Here is a 21,032-nt window from a genome sequence, read left to right as displayed (position 1 = left end):
CATGATAGAAAATAAGAAAAAGTACAAGAGATCCCTTTTAAGCCAAACCCACATGCACCATCCTGGTGCTGCAAATACTAACACACTAAATGTGCATTAATCCGTTTGAAAATAGTCCCCATAAAATACACAGTTTACAAAACTGATGTGTCCAGCTTTTTTGCAATATCATGTTTGTGACCTGTTTTTTACGCCTCATGTCTTCAGTAGGAACTAATGGGCTTGATGCTGAAAGTCTCAGACAGAGGAGGAAAGTCTGAAAGTATTGACAGATGGACTAACACACTGTTTGTTTTGGTCTTTTCATGGGATTTGTTGACTAAGAAAAATACAGAATAACAGGAGCCTTTTCTGATGCTGTTAGTTGTTTGTTTACATCAAGGACACAGCAGCGAAAAGGTCTGTATTTTCAGTTATGTCGAACTGACAAAAAAATGATCTCTAGTGTTAGATTAACCACTAAAAAACATATATTAACTGCATATTTCTGTCATTTTTATGTTCAGAAAATTGACAGTGGGCCTTCAAGTTACTTACTACCCAATAACCTACCGTCTGCCTTAGCAACACATTGTTGGATCCTTAAAGGCGGTCTAGGATTAGATGGGACAACCTCTTGGGGATGCATGAGATAATAATGTCAATGAGACACAATAAGAACGTTTCATGGTGCATACAGCCTTAATACTCTTTTATGGTCCATTTACTGATGTAACAAGGAGATTTACACAACAAATTAAATTTGAAGAGCAAGTACTTCTTGCGGTTTTTCGTGGTCATCCAGCGTTTGTTTGTGATTTCACTCAGTTTGCATGTCTGAGGTCAGATCGTCTTGGCTTCACAGTGCAACTTTTCCAGCCTCTTAAAAAGCCATTTGTTTCCCCTCAGGAGAGAACAGCAGTTATAAGTCTTCCTGACTCACTAATTTGCAAGTACTCGACATCAGTCTGTGTTTGCAGCTGATGTAAATTGGCAACAGAGAGAGTTAGCTCTATAGTATGTCAGTCTGATATCACAAAGGAGTCTGTGAACGTTATGCTGGAATAAAACAGAAAATTGCTCATATTTCAAGTCTGCACCCGATCCATTCATGCATTGAATTTCAGCATTTTCCGCACTGACTTTAAACATTAAAAACAACATAATTGATACCATGCTTTGGCCTACTTAACCAGGGAAAAATCATAACTCCTATATCGTACATATGTGTTACTGGAGCCTAACCAAACCTGGCCCAGCTCACTTTGACCCATTTGCACACAAACCTGAGAAAACGGCTCCTTTTAGAATAATTAACAAGCCGAAAGAAAACACGGTGTTTTAGCTTAATTTTGTTTGAAATATTTCACTTTATCTGGATGTAATGATGTAAATTAAGACGAGAGGACGATAATCAAGCACTGCTTCAAGTACTCAACCAGCAGACTAAAAAATGAGATGAATGAAGGCATAAAATACTTGTTTAATCAGTGGAAGGTACAAGTGCTTATTAGAGACTTCATCTTTCAAAAGAAATTGCCTAATTTAGCTTCTTTCCGAGTTTAAACTCATCAGTTGATGTAGTAGAGGTGAAAACCTTTGGACAGTGAAAGACACAGTGTTCAGGGTACGTATGTAGCTCTTGGCTGGAGTTGCACTCCTGGCTCTCTTAAGAAGCCAGTCTGGAGAAAATTCCCACAAAGACTTTTCCATGCCAAGTTGTAGCTGTCACGAACATGTAGGTTCAAATGGGCCGATATACTCTGGATGGGAAATGTTGTTGTACTTTTCACCAGAAAACCAGTAAAATAAAACACTCCTTTGAAACAGTGCATGTCTTTCTGCTGTGATTAAACTTTTGCCTTTTGCACCAAGATAAAGAAATAGCCCCAATTCGCCTTGAAAAACCTTAGGATTACACCACAGTGAGTCACAACACAGGACTTCTTCAAAAATGTTGCAGCATTTGCAATCAGCCGATAACAGCTGTTCTTTGATGACAGTCCAACCAACTCAGTGCTACAACATTTTATCCTCTATATACTTGTTTCTTTATATGATAAACTCGAGCACAGGAAGTCATCTATTTCTCCTCGGACTTCTAACATTATAATTGCGTAGATATCTGGGCTGCACTTTCACCAGTGCAATTCATGCTGACCCAGAAAGCACTGACAGGATTCCCACTGCCCGAAAAGGGAGAAGAATGTACAGGATCACTCCCCATCACTTCTCACTGGCTTGGTGTAAACCGAGTCACCGGAGGGCATAAATGGACTGCACATTTGTATAAATACAACCGCTACACTCACCAATAAGTAGAATGAACTCATTACTCTTTGATAGTGTAAATGCAAACAGCGAACTCCTCTGCGCCTTGTGAGGTGGAATGCTGTGGCAATGCAGGAAATATGCAGTGAACGCTGGTGCAGAGTAGGATACATCTTGTACCCGCTGAGAGAAAAGTGTCTCTGGTTTCATCTTATCTGTTTACATTCATGTGTTAAAACCAAAACCCATCTTGGCCCTCACTTTCACAATATTTTCCAGATGTTGATCCCCAAGGTAAAACAGAAATAGGCACAAATGCTTTTAAATATACAGCCCCTTCTTTTGAGAAATTGACAAAAGGACACGAAATTGTACTAGTTGGAATTTAAAATGATATTTTTACAATTTTTGACCAGCTTTGCATCAAAACAATGTGGGGAGTATGAGTAGAACTTCAGTAAAATTTCCTCCACCTAACCAGTGTTCAAATAACCCTCCTTCCCCAATGGCAAAACTCCGTCAGATCACATATTTTACATCATCTGGCACAGTTTAGGTGGCTTTTGGCTGGTGCTTGAACTGCAGGCTGTACTTCTGCATTTTTGTATTGCCCACCAACCATGCTGCCACTGCGTACACAAAGAATATAGCGCTCGATCAAAAGACAGACCCACCCTTTTCTATTTCAAACTAGGACAAAAATCAGATCAAACGGTAAATGTAGGCAGTGCTGATTGCATATAAATCAAGAGTATGTCACTGCACTGCCTATTTCTTGCCTCAAATGTTTTCAGAAACTTTTTTTAGTGCCATATTTAGCTGTAATAGCGAGAGTTTGTGAACCGGAAGTGGGCGCCGTACTGCTTCCTGCACAGTAAAAACAGAGGCTGAAAAAATGGAGATCAAATGGTAAAACTAAGCAGCACTGATCAAATATAAACAAAGACTCTGTTACTAAGTTTCATATTTCTCACATAAAATGGGTTTTAGCTTGCTGTTTAACTGTAACAAAAGATGGTTTGTTACTCGCCAGCTGCCATTGTATCACAGACCATTTATCATCTGTCATTGCATCATCTACCTGCAGGAGCGTTTACTGGTCTGGTACAGGGCGACAAATTCTGGTGGTTTTAGGTTTTCTACTTATTGAGCAAAAGTGAATGCCACAGTCCTTTTTCCCTGTTTTTTTTCTGGTCATGCAGCACCAATTTCAAAAGTATTTGCTTCTTTCAACAATAGATGGCCTGGTTTTATGTGAGGACCCTCTTTATATTGGTGAAGTACTTCTTTTTGTCAATTTTAAGGATAAAATAGCACTGTAGGTCAATGTGATTGCTTCTCTATTTTTCCTCAATCATTTAGGAACATTTTTATGTATTTCTATATTGCATTTTAATTGGTTTATTTGCATTTGTGGTGTGTAACAGTTGTACTTGTCTGCTTGTGTTTGTGGTTGTAACAATGTTTATGCTGCTCCACAGGCCAGGATGCTCTTGAAAAAGAGATTTTATACATTAAAAAGTATAAGCAAGAAAATGTTCTGTTTTTATGTTCTTAGGGACAAAAAGGAGATTATGGACTGTCACCTGGTCAAGCCCCGAAAGGACCTAAAGTATGCATATTTTCTTCTCTCTTTTCATAGAACTACTCAGTTATTTGCCAACAGTCATGCAAATTATGTTGGTGTAATAAATGTGACCTAATTTTGTCCTTTTAGGGCGAGCCTGGCGTCATGGGCCCCCCTGGACTGCATGGACAACATGGACGAAAGGTAGAAAATCTGATTTGTCTCACAAATTCAATCTGTGTTTGTGTAAATCCACTAGGAGGTAACTGATATCCGTCAGATATCACTAGCGCTCTGTCCCTTAAATGTGAGAGTTCATTCTGTACATGTGTTTCTGCTCTTTTTCTCCAAATATCTTCCAACATAAATCAGGCTCTCTGAATGAATGAGCGACGCACTGAGTGGAGCTCTGTATATCGAGGATCGCTAAATCAAACCCTTTCAACCCTGACACACCCTGAACTGCCTTTGAGGGGGAAATCTGTGAAATTGCAGTGTTTAGATACGCGAGCCAAACATTCATGTTTGAGCTCTTGTTTGGAAAGCGGCCTAACATAATGCAGGCGTCAAGGAGCACACCTGTGTTCTGGCTCCCCTGTGGGTCCAAATACAAAAGGTTTGGATATCTGGGCTGTTACATCATCGCTATCACAGGCCTCCAAAATCACAACGGCAATTGAGGAGAGCTTACTCAGTGTAACTTAAGTTTTACAGGCTTCTTCCAAACTCGTGTTATGTCATTCGCTCTCTGGAGAACCGTTCTTCTCAAAAGTAGGACAAGTTATGATTGTGGTTTAGTTCTGTGATCTGGATTGTTGGTCGACATTATTTGACTTCTCAACATGAGCTGGGTTATCCTGACAGAGAGTGATGGTTAGCAGCAGAGTGTTTTCTCCATGGCCTTTTGCATTTTATCCTTGGCCTTTTCCCAAGGCCTGTTATCCCCCCGCAGTAATTACACATCTAAAGTGGGCCAGAGCCTGTTGGGTTTCCTACTATGCAGAATGTGCAAATAATATAGTACTCTGTCACTGGCTGACTTTGTTTTTCCATAGTCTTTGTGTTATGACAGTATTCTTGCATAAGAGATTTTTTCCACATATGAATATTTTGCATGTTGGTGTCTGCAATGTTTTTTCCCCAATATTTTATTAGAGGGAACATTAGGTGTATGGAAACCTAAAACTACAACTCTAATGGAAATGACTGTTCCTCTGTATTATTATTATTTTTTTCCGCCAGCCCCCTTCTACCCAATCCTCACCCACTGCTGATGCAAAAAGCCTAATAAAAAACATTAGTATTTGCAATGTTTTTTATTTGATATATTACTGACATTACTTATTGACAATATTACATTTGAATCAGGCTCAAATGTTTCCTTAAATAGGAAGACACTGGTTTTGCACTTGTTAGGGACTATTTTCGGCTGCAGATAAATACACGTTTAATGCTATCATGACTATTTACAGCAGCAGGATGGTTGTGGGACTGAGTCAAAATAAACTATAGTGCCCATGTTCACTCTAATTAAAAAAACCCAAAACATGCTGCATAGTGTAATATTGTGGCTCCTAACTCCATGATACCTTGTGTGAACTACAACCAAATGTTCAGCTATTCCTTTCACTGCAAGAGCTGTCTTCTCTTAGAGCTTTTTGTCAAAATAAGTGATGTTGTAACAAGGCTTGTCACACCTTTAACAGAGTAACGTGGTCCTACCTCAGCCTTTGACTTAACTGACTCAACAATTAGCCACTTTGTTGCATGCAGGTTTCATATTAGTCATAATTCCAAAAAAAAAAAAAAAATAAGATGTAGATTTGTGACATACCAGTTTCCTTTGTTGTATTTGGCACTCAACTTTTAGTGGTCATCTTCACAAATTTTGAAACCACTCCAGGCCTTTGACGTTTTCAGTGTCTTGTTAGCCTATCTGACAGAGATGCCTAATATTGGATTTTTATTTTTAATAAATAACAACTCATTTGGCTGATAATCGATACCAATATTGATATTTCCTCTTCTTTCCCCACCAAATTTAGTGATCATCAAGTCTCTTCTGTAGTGGAATTAACATCATATTATGCATACTCTTATCATGATGGCCCACCAGCAGATGGAGACATGAAATACTACACTTTTCCATATATGTAATATTTATTCATTGTGCAGGATAAGGGAAATACTTCAACTCAGGGTTGATGTTGTACATATTCACCATGTCAGTAAAAAACTATCTGCAGGAATAAGCATGTTCGCTGATATTTCACTTTAAATCCAATATCTGCCGATACAGATAACATACCGATATTATCCTACATCCCTAGTATCTGCAAGACTGTCAGATTTGGACAAGTCGTCCCTGCTGTAGTGCCGGTCTGGAGGTGGCTAATGTCAGATGAGAACAAGCTGAAGCCACAAAACTATCACTAAGTTTAAGTGTCCTGGTGTGAGAATAACAAAACATAATTTAAGCTGATGCATAATAAATAATGTTGGATAACAGTTTTTTAATTTATGGGTTATTTGGGATTTTGGGGGTGATTCTCTCTCTCACGCACACACACACACACACACACACACACACACACACACACACACACACACACATATGGAACATTTAATGATGATTTTGATTAGTGGGCAGCTTTATGGAAGCTTTAAAGCTTTGAAGCATTCGGGTCAGCCCTAAATGGAAGAAACATGTATCACAGCATGTTTGTAGTTTCACTCCTATAATGAACAACAAAAGTCTAGCACAATGTTAACTGTCTATAGCGATGTCTGATTCCAATAAACAGCAGGCCTCACAATGTCTTACACATCAACTCTGCCATCTTTGCTAACAATTACCCCCCAAAACTGGAGAAGGCGGTGATGTGTGCAGTTAATTTCCATGCCAAAAATTCACAAATTCAGCATTACCCCAGTTTCATCTTGTTAGCAGGAGGGATAAACCTCGGAAACAGCACTTAGGCCATTGTGGGACACAGAAACTCTCCACTAAAACCCAAATGTTTGAAATTCATTAAAGCTTATCAGCTTTGCGAGCAGGGGGACCCACCCTACTTACTTATTGGCAGGGAAATCTCCAAGATTTAGATTAGGAATTGAATTAATGTGGTGTTCAAATAAATTTGAATATCATTTTCAGGTTACAGGCTGTTTTCATTTTTAGATAGAATGAGAAGGAAGAAGCTTTGCAAAGGGAATCACCTGACAGTCTGAGAGTGCAGCAACATCTGTTTAGAAAAACAAAAGCTTGTGGAAAACAAAAAAAATCCTCAGACAGGGCTTTTTTTTTTTTAAATTGCACTCGGCAGTTTATCATCACACTATTCATTTTTGCAGCCTACTGTCAGAATTATATTCAGGAGAAGATAAAAACAAAAGCTGCATCGGTTCAGAAAAAGGTCAAAGGAAAGTCAGGTTTCGAATGCTAATTAGAAAACGGCTGTTGCATGATAAGAGAAAGCCTTTGTAAGCAACTTTCTCTCTTACTTAGACACATACACACACTCCTGCCCTCATTTGGGATACAATAGTATGAGTGTAATAATGCCTTGGCCGGAGCTCCAATGATCTGTTATGCAATTGGACAGCACTGACTGTTAAAAAACATCTGGTGCACTCAAGGATCCTCCATTCAGTGTAGTAACGGGGAGGACTCCAGCCCAAAGAAAAGGAAGACCTCTTCTCGCCTTGTGAGTCATGGAACGTGGAGTCATGGGAAAAAGCAGATATTCTTCCTGCTTGATTTATGGTGATTGAGGATCTTTGCTGGGCGTGGACCGGGATCCTGGCTGAGGTTAAGTGGTTGTAACTGATCCCCCTTTTTCTGCTCTGACGATCAGTTCAGGTCCCTCTGATTAACAGTGAAGACACTCGGATCCCCAAAAGTAACTGCTGACAGCCATACAGAGTATTAAAACACAGTTTGTATCCTGCTAACAAAAGCTAGGCAATCAGCTTGGCTCTTCGAAGAGCCACCAGACACCTCATTGCTTGCAGCTGTTCTTAACTTACTTAGACTTTTTTGATCATACTCCGGCACTAGAAGCCAAAACTCCTTACAACGCACTTTTGTATTCAAATTACGCCGAAATTCCATCATCGGCCACAGATGAAACCCGAGGTTCAACTCTCTTGCGTGCTCTTGTCTCCGCAGCCAGTAAAACCATGACCTGCCGCTGCTTTATGGACACTTTTTTTGCTGAGTTTTGTGCTCAGTGTTTGGCCTGCTGCCAGAGAAAGCCTTTAGCGCTGTGGGAAATGTGTAGAGATGTAATGGGGAGGTTGCCGGGGAGTCAGGCAGCGGTCTGCACTGTAAAGTGACTTGTGTGTGTGTGTGTGTGTGTGTGTGTGTGTGTGTGTTTAAACCAGTGGAGTATTACCAGCCCTGGACCAGTGTGCATTTTACACAGCCAGCTCCAATCATGGCATACTGGAATAGTGCGCAACTTTTTATTAGCTGTGTGCAGCTCTCAAGATTTTTCCTTCCTGCTCTTAAACTTTGTAAAATATCTGTACCTTTATTTGCTGTGTCTGATTTGTCCAAGAAAGGAGTTAGAGCAGTGATACTCAACTTATGGCCTGCGGGCCAAATTTAGCTCCCCAACTATTTTCTAATTTCCAATAAAAATAAAATGATTCAAACTGGGAATTGTTTTTGTATTAGTATACGTAAGGTGTCAGAGTGCACAAAAAAGCATGTAAATAGAGCTTGTTTATAGAAAAAGTACCAGTGGAGCAGCCCTCATACAGAGGTCTTAGCTAAGCCCCTTATGTCCTAAAGTCCTAAAAATGTCATTAAATCCTACAAGTGTCCTAATATCCTAGAAACTTCCTAAAATCCTAAAATCCTACAAGCGTCCTAAAATCCTAGAAATGTCCCAAATTCTAGAAATGTCCTAAAATCCTAAAAACACTGTGTAATCTTAGAGACATTCTAAAATCCTTGAAACTTCTTAAAATCCTTTAAAATGTCATAAAATCCTAGAAATGTCCTAAAATCCTAGAAATATGTATGAGTCTGCTGTGAATGGCCTCTGACCTTCTGTATTTTTGCAAAAGTGCCCCCCAGGCAAAGCAGGTTAAGTATCCCTGAGTTAGAGGAATACTTTAAATAAAGTTGCAGTGGAAGTAAGAGGAATAACAGGTGGGAATTTGTGTTATAATAAAAATAAAAATATATGGAAAGAACATCATATTTTTTGTCTGCCAAGTAAAGTCTGTTCCTTATTCTGTAAGCGGGGGAGATACAGCTGCTGCTGCTGCTGCACTTTGCCTGTTGGCTGCAGGGTTGATCTGGTGTGAGTTACACTAATTAAAACTGTTTGCTCTTCATACAGAGGGAGAACTAATGGAGAATGCGATCCTCTGCCATCTTTGTGTCACACAATGGATTTACAGAGCCCTGAAAGCTGTCCAATTTTCTTGAGTCCATATATACGCTACACATGCACACACATTTCCTCTCTCTTGCTTTTACTGTACTCAGCTGTATCGGCTTCGCTGGAAGGCTCAGACACATTCTTTTGTCTTTTAGTGGCTGCAGCGCTTTGGCTCCGGCAGACTCATCGACTCCCAAAAATCCTGTCAGATAGTTCCAACTTGAAGCACTCTGCTGTCTGTCAGTAGAAAAATAGACGAATAATCATCAATACGGGGTTTGACTGAACTGAAGAAAAAAGCGTCTGATAGAATTATTGTGGCCGATGGGCCGGCATCTGGCTTCACTCCGCGTCCAAACGCTGCAGGAGATGTGACAGAAATTTTTAATCTTAAATAAAAGTTGCTTTTCAAAGTGGGTTTATTTCTTTCTTTTTCTGTCAGGACGTTTTTGTTTTTTTTACTGGAATCAGGAACAAGCTCTGACCATTTGTTAAAGATTAACTCTTGAGTGTTTTTCATCTCTTTAAATACCACTGTGAATGCTCAAGTTCAGTTTCCTGCTGATTTGAGGATTAGTTCTCACATCCTGACACCAGAGGCCTTAGTCTCAGTTGATTGGTTTGTAGCTGAGGTGAAATGAAATGTTCCAATTTTACGTTATTAATGTTCTTTTCTAAGTTAATATGACCAATATCAGCCTTTTGATAAACATCGGATGTCGGCCTGCCTGCATGATTTTACTCAACAGCTTCAGGCATGTCGGTCTCACTCTGCCTCAGTTTCTCAACCCTGTCTGAGCCACCGGTGGGTTCGTCATGAACTGCAGCCAAATGATTTTCAAACCTCATTTTAAATTCTAATCAAAAGCCCAAAGTTTCCAAAGATAGCAAACATGTCAGGATCCATTACTGCAAAATATGTGTTAAACTCTGGGTCTTCAACAGGTGGTACAGAACCCTGACGGGTTCTTCAGAGTCACTGCAGGGGGGGCGCCAATTCATACTTTGATGATTTTCAAGGTTTATTTTTTTGTCTTTGCAAAAATGAAAATTGACCTGAAAATACACATTAACATAAATATTTTATTTTGCCTTTTGCAACAACAAACCTTTGATAATAGCTGATGGCTGTGCGACTTCCACCAGTAATTTGAAGATGTAAATCACTGACCGAAGCTGAAGAGGGGAGAACTTTGTTTGAACCAGCAAAAAGTTTTTGATCAGTGGGTACAGCGCCAGATAAAGTAGGTCCCTCTGTTGTGTGACTGTGTCTAAGTGTGTTGTCCTTTATTAGGGCCTGAGCACCGAAAAGTGCAGGGACCCTATCGAAACTGAAGAAAATATCATTTTTCATCTCAAATGAATTACCTTTTTGACTTTTAGAGGGCTTTATCATATCCAGAAACTTCGCACACATATCAAGTCTGGTCAAAAATGTGATATTTTGAGTCTCCAGTGCAAATCTCAAAAAATGGCTCAGTAGTACCCTACTTAATATCTGTAGGAAATAGCCCCTGCCACAACTTTCACCTAGATTAATAGAAATTGGCAGGCACATGTATCATTTCAAGATGTACAAAAAAGATTGTTGGACCGATACCCAACAGGAAGTCAGCCATTTCGACTTGAATCTGCATTTTTTGTGTATTTTTGGCCATTTCCAGGGGTCATGCTCTTCCAAGCCCTCCTCCAGTTTTCAACTGATTGACTTCTAATTTTGTGTGTACCATCTAAAGATCTTTGACATCAAAAGTTATCAAAAGCTTAAGTTTTCATCTCACTATGTGACTGGAAAGGTGTCAAACGACCCATGTTATGACATTTATGATGACAGTCCAGCCCTGAAGACATCTACATGCTACAAATTACTTATAATAACGGCACCACCTACTGGCAAAAGGAAATTACATGTTTTATACTTTGATGTGCTCTTCCTGACAAGTTGACTATATTCAGCTCAAATTTAGTAAAAGCTTGAAGCCCTTGACGATGCCTCACTGTGAAGATCATACATTTTCCATTAACGCCGTTGTCATGGCGAAGCACTATTCACCATGAAACAGGAAGTTGTCATATTTTCTATTTACATTGACCAGTTGGCCCTAAATTTCATGTTTGATCAGGCTGCAGGCCTAAAGACATCAACATCTCAATTCCTGTCATACTCAATGTGACACCTACTATCATCAGGAAGTAAGCCTTGTATCACATTTATCATTTAATTTACATGAAATTTGCATGGTTTGGTCTACAAACGGTACAGAGCAAGATGAATTAGTGTGTTCTTCAGTGCCACCTAGTGGCCAAAGGAAGTGGTACAACATGTGAAATAGCTCCATCCAGGGTCCAGACTCTCTGCGTGCATTATCTGACTTTCAAAGCTTTCATCTGTTCCAAACTATTGTTATCATATCTGCATTTGAATATCCAATAACAATCAACCTCTAGTTTAAAGAGCAGTGGCCCATTTTTAAAGAAATATTTCAACATTTAGTGAAATATTTACTCTCTTGCTGAGTGTTAGATCAATACACTCTAAGGTCTGTACAGTTAATTGGAAGCTAGAGTAAATTAGGTCAGACAGAGGAAATAGGACGACATTGTGCCTAGCCGGGAAATACTCCCACACACGCATATTGGTAAAACTACAATTTGTCATTTTCACTCTTCTGTTGAACTAACCAGTTCCTAAACTAATCAAGCTAAGCCTAGCTAACAATCTCCTGGCTGCAATTTTAAATTTAACTTTTCTCTTAGGATGGACCTAAGAGTGGTATCAACTATCTCATCAAGAAAGCAGATGAAAATATTTTTTACAAATGTATTACTATTCCTATAAAGGAGATTTTGAAAAAAAATGTTGACACGTCAGCAGTTTAAACAACCTCGGAAAGTATGATAACACTAGATATCAGTACAAGAAGAGGCCAATAAAAGTATTGAAATCAGCCCAATCCTGGTATTCTCCTTCCCGATCACTGTCAGCCAGGCCGGCATAACTTCAGTGAAGCAGCCTTTACTGTTGAGCCCTGCTTTTCATCAACACTACCAAATGTCTCACAGGACTCTTGCAGACTGAGACTTTAATCCTCATGTATACAGCGTGGCCGCAGGCTTGAGAGTTCTCGGTATGGAAACTTGATTGTTTACACTGATACAGATTTTTCTTTTTTCTTGTACATCGGCCTCTGGACGTCTCTGGTTTACTTGTTCTGCTACTGACAGGGCAACACAGCTGGTGGCTAATGACTTCACACTTGAGGGGATAGACACAGAGATGACCACACATGACTCTATCAACTCCACTGTAGGTCTTGATTGGGAAAAGATTAATACATTTTGTAAGCAGCTGGCATGCTCATTTGAGACCACAGGCCATGAAGGTGACCATTAATTACCCTGTTGGGTTTCACTTGTTCCTGTCTAATTGGTTTACTGGTTTAATCAATGCAAGATTGTTCAGAATTGTTTTGTCACAGTGCATTGGTGGCAAGGGTCAGACAAACTCATTGCCAAGCAGCTGTGCTGCGACATAAATAAAAACGACACTGGTCCAATGCAGAAAACATAAAGATGTGTTTTATTCAGGGTCAACCAGCCAGGGCTGCTGATAAGTGGTCTATTAGTTTCACAGCTATTAAGTTTGTCTTTGCTGTGGACCCTTTAAAACTAAACCTTCCGGGTCTTTATTAAGCCATTTTATTTTATAAGGAAACAAAGTCAAGTCCTCTCTAAGGCAATTGGAAAATACAACATAATTTCGGCCCCTGCGGAGTCGACCGAGATGCTCTTAAACAGAAGGTGGTAAGTTTCTCACAACAGAAATTACATTCAATTTGACCATTGACTCAACATTTTCTAACCAAGGCCAACATAATCTCCTCCTCCAGAGCGCATCATTTACCACATCCCTGTGCCTATGTGATCAGAATTTAAATAAGATGACATGGTGTTTTCATTTATTGAGCAGGTTCTCACCTGCTATTAACAAGCGTTTTGATGATCCAAACACAAGTGGTCTGCTTAGAAACATCGCCATTCACATGTGTCTATCATGTGTCTCCAGATGTGTTCAGATGCCGTTACTGCCTCACCTCTGCTAGAAGGTCAAAGGGGCCCAGCTCAGTTATTACGTCTGCACTCTTGCTTGCCAGAGTTAGGGGATAGCGCTGTCAACAATATTCAACACATTTTCCACAGGGCAAAATGATGGATGGTTATGCACACTTCATGAAACTTGTTGTTGTTGTTGTAAAATGGACAAGTTAGAGACCATTATGCCCCGACCACACTGAATTTGTGAACAGTGCGTGGCAGCAACATCATCGAACTGCAGCTTGCATGCTTATGGTGTTCACACTGACAGAGTAAAAAAAGCACAAATAAGCACAAATTCTGCTTTCATTTATGAAACCGTGCATGCTGCTGCATTGTCCTGCAAAAGTTTCATGGGAAAATGCCATGTGTCTAAAACTGAAGGGATTTTGTCAACAGAAACATTGTCAGAGGGCTTCTATTTTGAAACAGAAAGAGGAAAAGTTGGATAAAACAGATGTATTTGTATTTCCTCATGCCTGTGACAGCTAAAGACATTGAAACTGTAGTAAAAAGTAGTATAAAGTCAATGTAATTACCAAAAGACCATTTTAGGGTCTATTTTTGCTGAAAACCAGATGTGTCAAGCGAAAACAATCAGCAAGACTTTGCTTTTCCAGATGTGCCACAGTTGAGCAGCAGCCGCACTGCAGCTGCAATGCCGCTGCACTGCAGCCACGCTGCAGCCGCGCTGCTCACACCAGCAGTGTGCCTGCTCTAACCTGTTAACATGGGCGCTGAAACAAAAAAACAACAGGTTCCACAATGCACACACGTTGCTCATGCGGGCAGTGTGGTCTGGTCGTTAGTCGCCGAAACAACTTGCACGTACTTCTTGATGACGTAGTCCTTGTCAGGGATGCATCAGGACACATTAGCGCAAGACTACAAAAGAGATGTGTCCCAGACCACCTCAACAGGTGGTTTAAGTGATCAGATCACTATGTACCATGATGGTTGTTTAAAGTTGTTTTTCATGCGATCCGCTTGTGAGCAGATCACCCAAAACACATGTTAATAACGGGTTCACAGGCTCATTGCTGGATATGCAAAACTAACCTCTTGTTTCTCTTTCAACAGGGACAAAAAGGTCATCCCGGTCCATGTGGTCTCCCCGGTGAACCTGTGAGTACTTTTTTTTTCTTGTAATCATGGCTACCATTTGTTGTCATACGTTTTTTCTGGTATATAACTTACATTCTGTATAATTTCTCTCTCAATATCTTCACAAGTGTACCACTAAGTTGTAATGTTGCTCCCCTAATGCCATTTTTACACTGGATGCGCATGCACCTCGAAATGTGAATTATTACACAGTCACTCCTCTGACGTCTGTGGGCTATTTATACCGGAAGCGCATTTCACCGTACCAATCAGCAAGAGATTTGGCTTCACCGCTCGATTTGAATCACGTGTGGAGCTCTGTTGCTGTTGGCCTTTATGTGTGTCTGCTCATCATTCTTTATTTTGACAAAACTGACAAATATGTGGAAGCATGTGATGCAAATTTTATCAGTTCAAGTGCCTTCTTGCCAGATTTGTTAATGGTTCTTGGTAAAAAAAAAAAAAAGACCAGAAACTGAAACTGTCATTACAGATAGTGAGCCGGTCGCAGAGTTTGGGGCCGCGGTGCGTCCAGTTTGAACAGCCCAACTGGATAACATGGGTGAAGGAAGGAAGCTGGCAGCATTCTCTGGAAAAATGCTGTGCTTAGCTGTGCTTCCACATCCAATATAACCCAGGCAAAATAGTAATAATCAGTAATAGCAGTGCATGTAATTGTGGTGCCCCCTGTAGGCCAATAGGTATAATGGGGATGTGCTAGAATGCAATTTATGCAATTCTGAGAATGCATACAGTAATTTCAGAGATGCATTATTCCCCCCTTATTAAAAGTGATCAAAACTGTCTGAGGTGAGAGTGTGAATGTTATCGTGGGGGTTCAAAACAATCATGAGACACTTAAAAGGGATTTTCTGAGCAGCAGGAGTGGCATCTGAAAACACCTAAAATGTGATTTCTCCGGCTCCGCTGCAATCCCTCCTCCCCCTTCTTTTTGTGTTATCATGCTGACCTAATCCACTGCATGCTGTTTGTCTGTCTGCTGGCTGCACTGTTTTAGCTATATGTCAATGTATGTTTACTGTTCAAACCCAAGAGCCAAGAGTCTCCAGAGGCATTTCCCATAAGACTCCAGTGTGTCTTTCCATTTATAGTTACAAAACAGGAGAATATATTAACACAGACACATCGGGACGTTAAAAAAGAGGTGTGGGGCATTGGGGGATTACGGTTAGAGAGAAAAGACATTAGTTGTCGAGAATCTTGGCGGGAAAAGAAAAGGAGAGGTTTTTGGCAGAGGTACAACTGGGCTAAATAGTTTGGACACCCCGAGGTCATTCCTCCTCCTCCCCCTCTCCCTCCTTCCTGAGTCCAGATCCTGTGTACTATCTTTGAGAAGAATGTGCTGTGTCACAACGAAAAGAAAAAAAAGGAAAAAAAACTTTTCCTGTCTCCATCCTTCTCTGGAGACGATGAAATCTTGTCTGTGGAAAATGAAATAGCACATGGTTTAACATGCAGAACAGCCAGTTAAGATTGGCCCTGTAATGCACTCTGAGCTTTATTTTTGTTAGTGAACTCAATTTGTTTTATAATCCAGTGAAGATTACTGGCGACACCTTGTGCCAGAAAAACATTACGTTTTGGTTACTGAAGACACTCTTGATTGACTATTAATTTGATGGAACTTACTTAAAGGGACAAACATGATGCTAATTTGAGTAATTCTCACCAAAATGCATTGTGTTCAACAAATATGTTGAATGTATTTAGCATTGTTTTTGTGTCTGAAATCAATGCAATTTACTATGTAATTCACTATTTTACCTTCTTTAATTTTATAAGACAGTTTAATATTATAGATTATTCGTAGTGCAGGGATACTCAACTTGCTTTGTTTGGGGGCCACATTTTCAAAATGACAGGAGGCCAGGAGTCAGTTGCAGCAACCCCAAACATGTTTCTTGGATTTTAGGACATTTCTCAGGATTCTAAGACACTTCTGGGATTTTAAGATGTTTCTCAGATTTTAGGACATTGCTATGATTTTAATACATTTCAAGGATTTTGGGACATTTCTGGGATTTTAGGACATATCTGGGGGGTGCATGGGGATCCTCTACTGGCAGCTCTATTTTGTTGCTGTTTTACGCTGTTTTGCAACAATGCCTCCATTACTATTACATCATTTACTACTACTACTGTGGTTTCTCTGTGTCTGTCTACAAGATTTCTCATATAATTTTTAATATAACATTAACATTTTGATCTTTCATAGCGCATTAATTATCTGGTTTTTGCCAGAAACGTGAGTGTTGCCAGTGTTTAACGTCTGTGGTTCGCTTTCAGTATGCCATACGAACAGCAGTCTGTAATTTCTTGCATGCCTTCACTAACTAACCCTGTTTTACTCTTCCCATACATGTACGTGGAATTAAACATTCCTCTCGGAGGGATGCATTTGGTTATGTCTCACCACAAGGAAGGAATGACTCATGCATTATACTGTGCATTGATGAGGATAAACACATTAAAGCAAAACTGTGCTGCTCACAGTAGTCTTAACAGCAACGGCATTATAATAGCACTTACTGTCAGATTAATTGAACGGCTCGAGTGGTAATGTCTACAGTGGCGCCGCTTTCCTGAGGCAACACTGACTAAACAAAAGGTCCTTATTGAAAAGCTAAGAGATGTGAATTCCACTATAGGACCAATTGACTTTTGTTTATTACATTATAAAGAAAGAGCTCATTTTCCATTTTTATACCGTCTGTCTGATTATGGCAGTCAGCGAGGCTCCAACCGAAACCATGTGTGCACAAAAGAAGCTTTTTTCCTACATAATACTGCATCTCTCCTTCCATTCTTCAATTATTCCTCCTTTCTTTTCCCCTCTTTTAGTCTCTCGCCTTCCTCCAGTGCTGATTTCTCTTCCATCTCTCTCTCCACAGGGTGAACGGGGAGATGATGGAAGCCCTGGGGCCAAAGGCTATCCTGGCAGGCAGGTGCAGTAAATCTAGTGTTGCGGTGCTGGTTGAGCAGGGCCACACACACACACACACACACACACACACACAGACACAAGCACAAAATGAAATGGTGACACAGAAACACACTCACATATAGAGTCAGAAATAATAAATGGAGACTTGGATATTAACTCTGTTGTGAATTCCGCTTTTTGAAAATATTTCGGAGCTTTAATAAATCAAGTTTCAGCTGGTAATTTTTGCTTACCGTCAGAATGATGAATAAAACTAGAAACACCGAATCCTAGTATGTTTTCTGTAGCAAGAAAATAATCTAATTTAAAGATATTGGATGCCGGTGACAAATCTCAGCCATCGGCATCTCAGTGTCAGCCTCAGAGAATCTAATTTGGCAAATCCAAATAAAAAGTTTGCCGTGGCTGAATGAAAGGGAAAAGGGCTCTGAGCTGTTGAGAAGCACCTGTGGTGGAATTTCAGCGACGCGTGCCCCCGGTCTTGCGAGGAAATAAAATGTCAAAAGGTTTCCATAGTCAGCACTGCTCTGAAGAAAGGAAAGGTAATAAAAGTGTGACTAATGCCACAGCTCCCCGGGTACAAATAAACTTCCTGTGTCCTTCCAAACTGCCAGCGTCATTCCTCGCTCCACTTCTAGGAATAGTGTTTAGCTTAAGAAGTCAAAGCTGGGGAGCATTAGAGTTTTTTTCTTTGCATTTAAAATCTGTTTCCTCTTAGCTTTAAAAAAAATATAAACTCCACAAACAGCTGGATGTCTGCTTGCTCACTTGTCCACTCCTGAGTGTTTATGATAACGTAAAGTTCAGGCACGAGTCTGTGTGCTTTCCTCCGTGCTTTAGCGCACTAACTGTGTCAGAACTCTGATCCCCATAGTAACTTAGTGATGGATTAGGTTTTAGCACCCCCTACCATCTGTGGGCTGTGAATCACCAATGCTTTAAGTTTATGTCAATGTGTTGTACTTTGCTGTGGGGAGTTCTCCAGAACTGAGTGTTGATCTTTAAAGTTGCAGGGGGAGATTTTCTGCACTGGTGGATTTGCTGGCAGTGTCTCTGAGAAATTAATGCGAATGCTGCTTAAGTATTGACACCGCAAATGGCAGCCAAGAGGCTAATGAGAATTTATAAAGAGATGCAAAAATCTGGATAAAGTTGCTTATCATCAAGTTGTGAGAATTTTTAACTTGGTTGGATATATCATAACATTTTGTCTTTTTTTCCCCACTGAAAGGGACAGTAAACACATATGTTTCCTTTTACTTGTAGTGCTTTACATCAGTCTAGATTGTTTTGATGTGAGTTGCTGAGTGCTGAAGATGTTGGCTGTAGAGATGTTTGCCTTTTATCAAATATAATGGAACTAAGTAGCACTCATCTCGTGGTACTCAAAGCACATTGAAAAAAAAAAAACTTTTGAAAAACTCAACAGAAATGTCTCTTTCTAAAAATCATGACACAGTTACTGAAGATCATCCACAGACCTTGTGTGCAGTTTATTGTAGAAAATAGAGATGTCAGCAGTTAATCATTAATCTCTTACTTTCCGGGAATATTTTTGACAAGTTATGCGTGTTTGTTTATCAGTTAATTTTGATACTCAGTTTTCAGTTTACTGCACTATGCACCACCTGAATATGGTGGGATCTAGCAAGCGATGCTGCTCAGTTGGCAAGTTGGCACTTGACCAAACAATTTTGCTGTGAAAACATTATGCCCTCCCTCTGGTCTCCACCCAGTTCGCTGTCATCAGTTTGAAATGCAAAATCCTCCTGTGTGTAGTGGGTCAAAGACAAATTTCCACCCTGGTGGACAATAAAGTTCTATTCTATTCTATTCTATCCTATTCTATTCTAACCCCCGTATAGCATTGTTTTGGCAGTGTAATTACTGTTAGCACTGTTAACACCAACAAAGTTAGCAATAATAAAGGGGTTTTGCGGCTCAAAATGAAGCTGTTTTCTCACCAGGGCTAACTGGGGGTAGACCAGGCGGTCAGGCGGTCAGGCGGTCCGGCGGTCCACACCTGGACAGTGTTTTCAGCACTTGTTGCAAATGAGCAACACAACTAGTTAGCTCCCCTTATCTACCTGGCTGGTGTGCAGTGCAGAGCGGTCAAAGCTGTTAGCTAAACAGTGGAAACCTGAGGGTTGGCAGTGGGCACTGTGTTTCTGCAGGCTTACGTGGCTAGCCAGCTGTCTGTCAGCAAAGCTTACAGAAAATAAATTAAAAGGCAAGACATTTATATCACAAAACTTTCAAACATCAACACCTCCCAGTGGAAACGCTAAAGCTCATTGAGTCACTGGAGCGCAGGACCAAAAGAAAAGGCTTCTGGTATTATTCATTTTGCGTTTCTTTTTTTAGTTAGACAGTTAACCGGTTAGGCTAATAGGTGTCAAACTGTTGAATGCAAAAATAACTGACATCCCTACCAGCGACTAGCCTATATTCTCACTGTTGAACTACACCCACAACCACACACAACCATTTCACTGCAAAGCTGTCCTGAGCCTGAGGCTCTTGTCCATGAGTAGATGCACGCTTCCATCTGCACGGGGATTTGGTTGGCGGGTGTAGTTTGGTAGAAAGAAAATAGTTTCCATGTGAAACTGCTCATAACAAGCTCATGATTTCTGGAATGAAACATTGCTGTTGAGTTTTTCAAATTTATTTTTTGGTGCTGTGAGCACCACAAGCCGAGTGCCATCTAGTTCAATGATATCGGAGAGAAGGCGGACTTACGGCCGACATATCCAAGACTCGACGACTCACGCTAGAACTATCCAGATTGATAAATAGCACTAAAGTAAGAGAAAGAAACATGTATTTTTGAATGATGAACTGTCCTTTTCCTGCTATAACAGTGACACAAATGAGCTGTTTGTAACCACAGTGATTTGTTTTGTCTTGTGTTGCATGTAGGGTTTACCCGGGCCTGTAGGGAAAATGGGGCCAAAAGGAGTCAGGGTGAGTAGATGTTACAGTTTTAGCATTGATTTGTGTTATTGAACTCTTTCAGGCACTATGTTTGGTAATAAAAGTGTACTTTGAAAGTAGATGCTGTATATTTCACACTGCCCAAAGTGTTTTTGTCATGCACTCGAACTCAGCTTCCACTGAAGGCCACAGAGGACAGAGGCATGACTCTCCTCTGTGTAGGAAAGCTAACTTTGTTTTACTTTCTTAAATGTACTGTGAAATGACTGCTAAATGTATTATTTAACCAATGTGGGTATATTGAAAGGCCAACGTCATAAACACCACTCTGCTGCTGTTGTTAACTCCATGATGATAAGGACAGATGGTTTTGTTAGTATAGTTGAAGTACTGTAGGAGCAATTAACTCTGGCATTCTTTAAATCCCTTTCCGTGCTTGCAGTCCTCGTTAAAGTTAGCCAAATATCATAAAACTATACTGCTCTGCTCTGCATAACCATAATGCATTTGTTTAGCTTCTCACTAAATGTCATTGCAATTTGTGCCCTTTTCGCCACTTTCTCCTCTTCCACTGAGCAGGTTTGGCGGAGAGTTCTTCGGAGATCCCTGATGTGAGGGTATGTGCCCTTGGACTACATCGTGGAAGCCAGCACCATGCAGTCCATGGGCATATACACTTGCCTCAAGGCTTGGCTCTACAGGACCACTCCACCGTAGC

General features: G+C 40.3%; 1 protein-coding gene across 2 annotated transcripts in view; it reads left to right on the top strand.

Annotated features, from left to right (window-relative positions):
• The window catches only part of col27a1b (collagen, type XXVII, alpha 1b), a 107,868-nt gene that overhangs the window by 28,935 nt on the left and 57,901 nt on the right, over positions 1–21,032 (top strand). For both annotated transcript variants that reach the window (XM_042487941.2, XM_088076466.1), the window contains exons 6-10: positions 3,809–3,862; positions 3,968–4,021; positions 14,389–14,433; positions 17,325–17,378; positions 20,300–20,344. In XM_042487941.2, the coding sequence (XP_042343875.1) occupies positions 3,809–3,862; positions 3,968–4,021; positions 14,389–14,433; positions 17,325–17,378; positions 20,300–20,344 (252 nt within the window). The remainder of the gene's footprint in view (positions 1–3,808; positions 3,863–3,967; positions 4,022–14,388; positions 14,434–17,324; positions 17,379–20,299; positions 20,345–21,032) is intronic.

The sequence above is a fragment of the Plectropomus leopardus genome, chromosome 4 (assembly GCF_026936395.1).
Source record: "Plectropomus leopardus strain MGB_pleo_1.0 chromosome 4, ASM2693639v1, whole genome shotgun sequence".
In the NCBI taxonomy this organism is placed as follows: Eukaryota; Metazoa; Chordata; class Actinopteri; order Perciformes; family Serranidae; genus Plectropomus; species Plectropomus leopardus.
The sequence above is the reverse complement of the archived record's forward strand: the minus strand, read 5'-3'. Positions and strand labels throughout refer to the sequence as shown.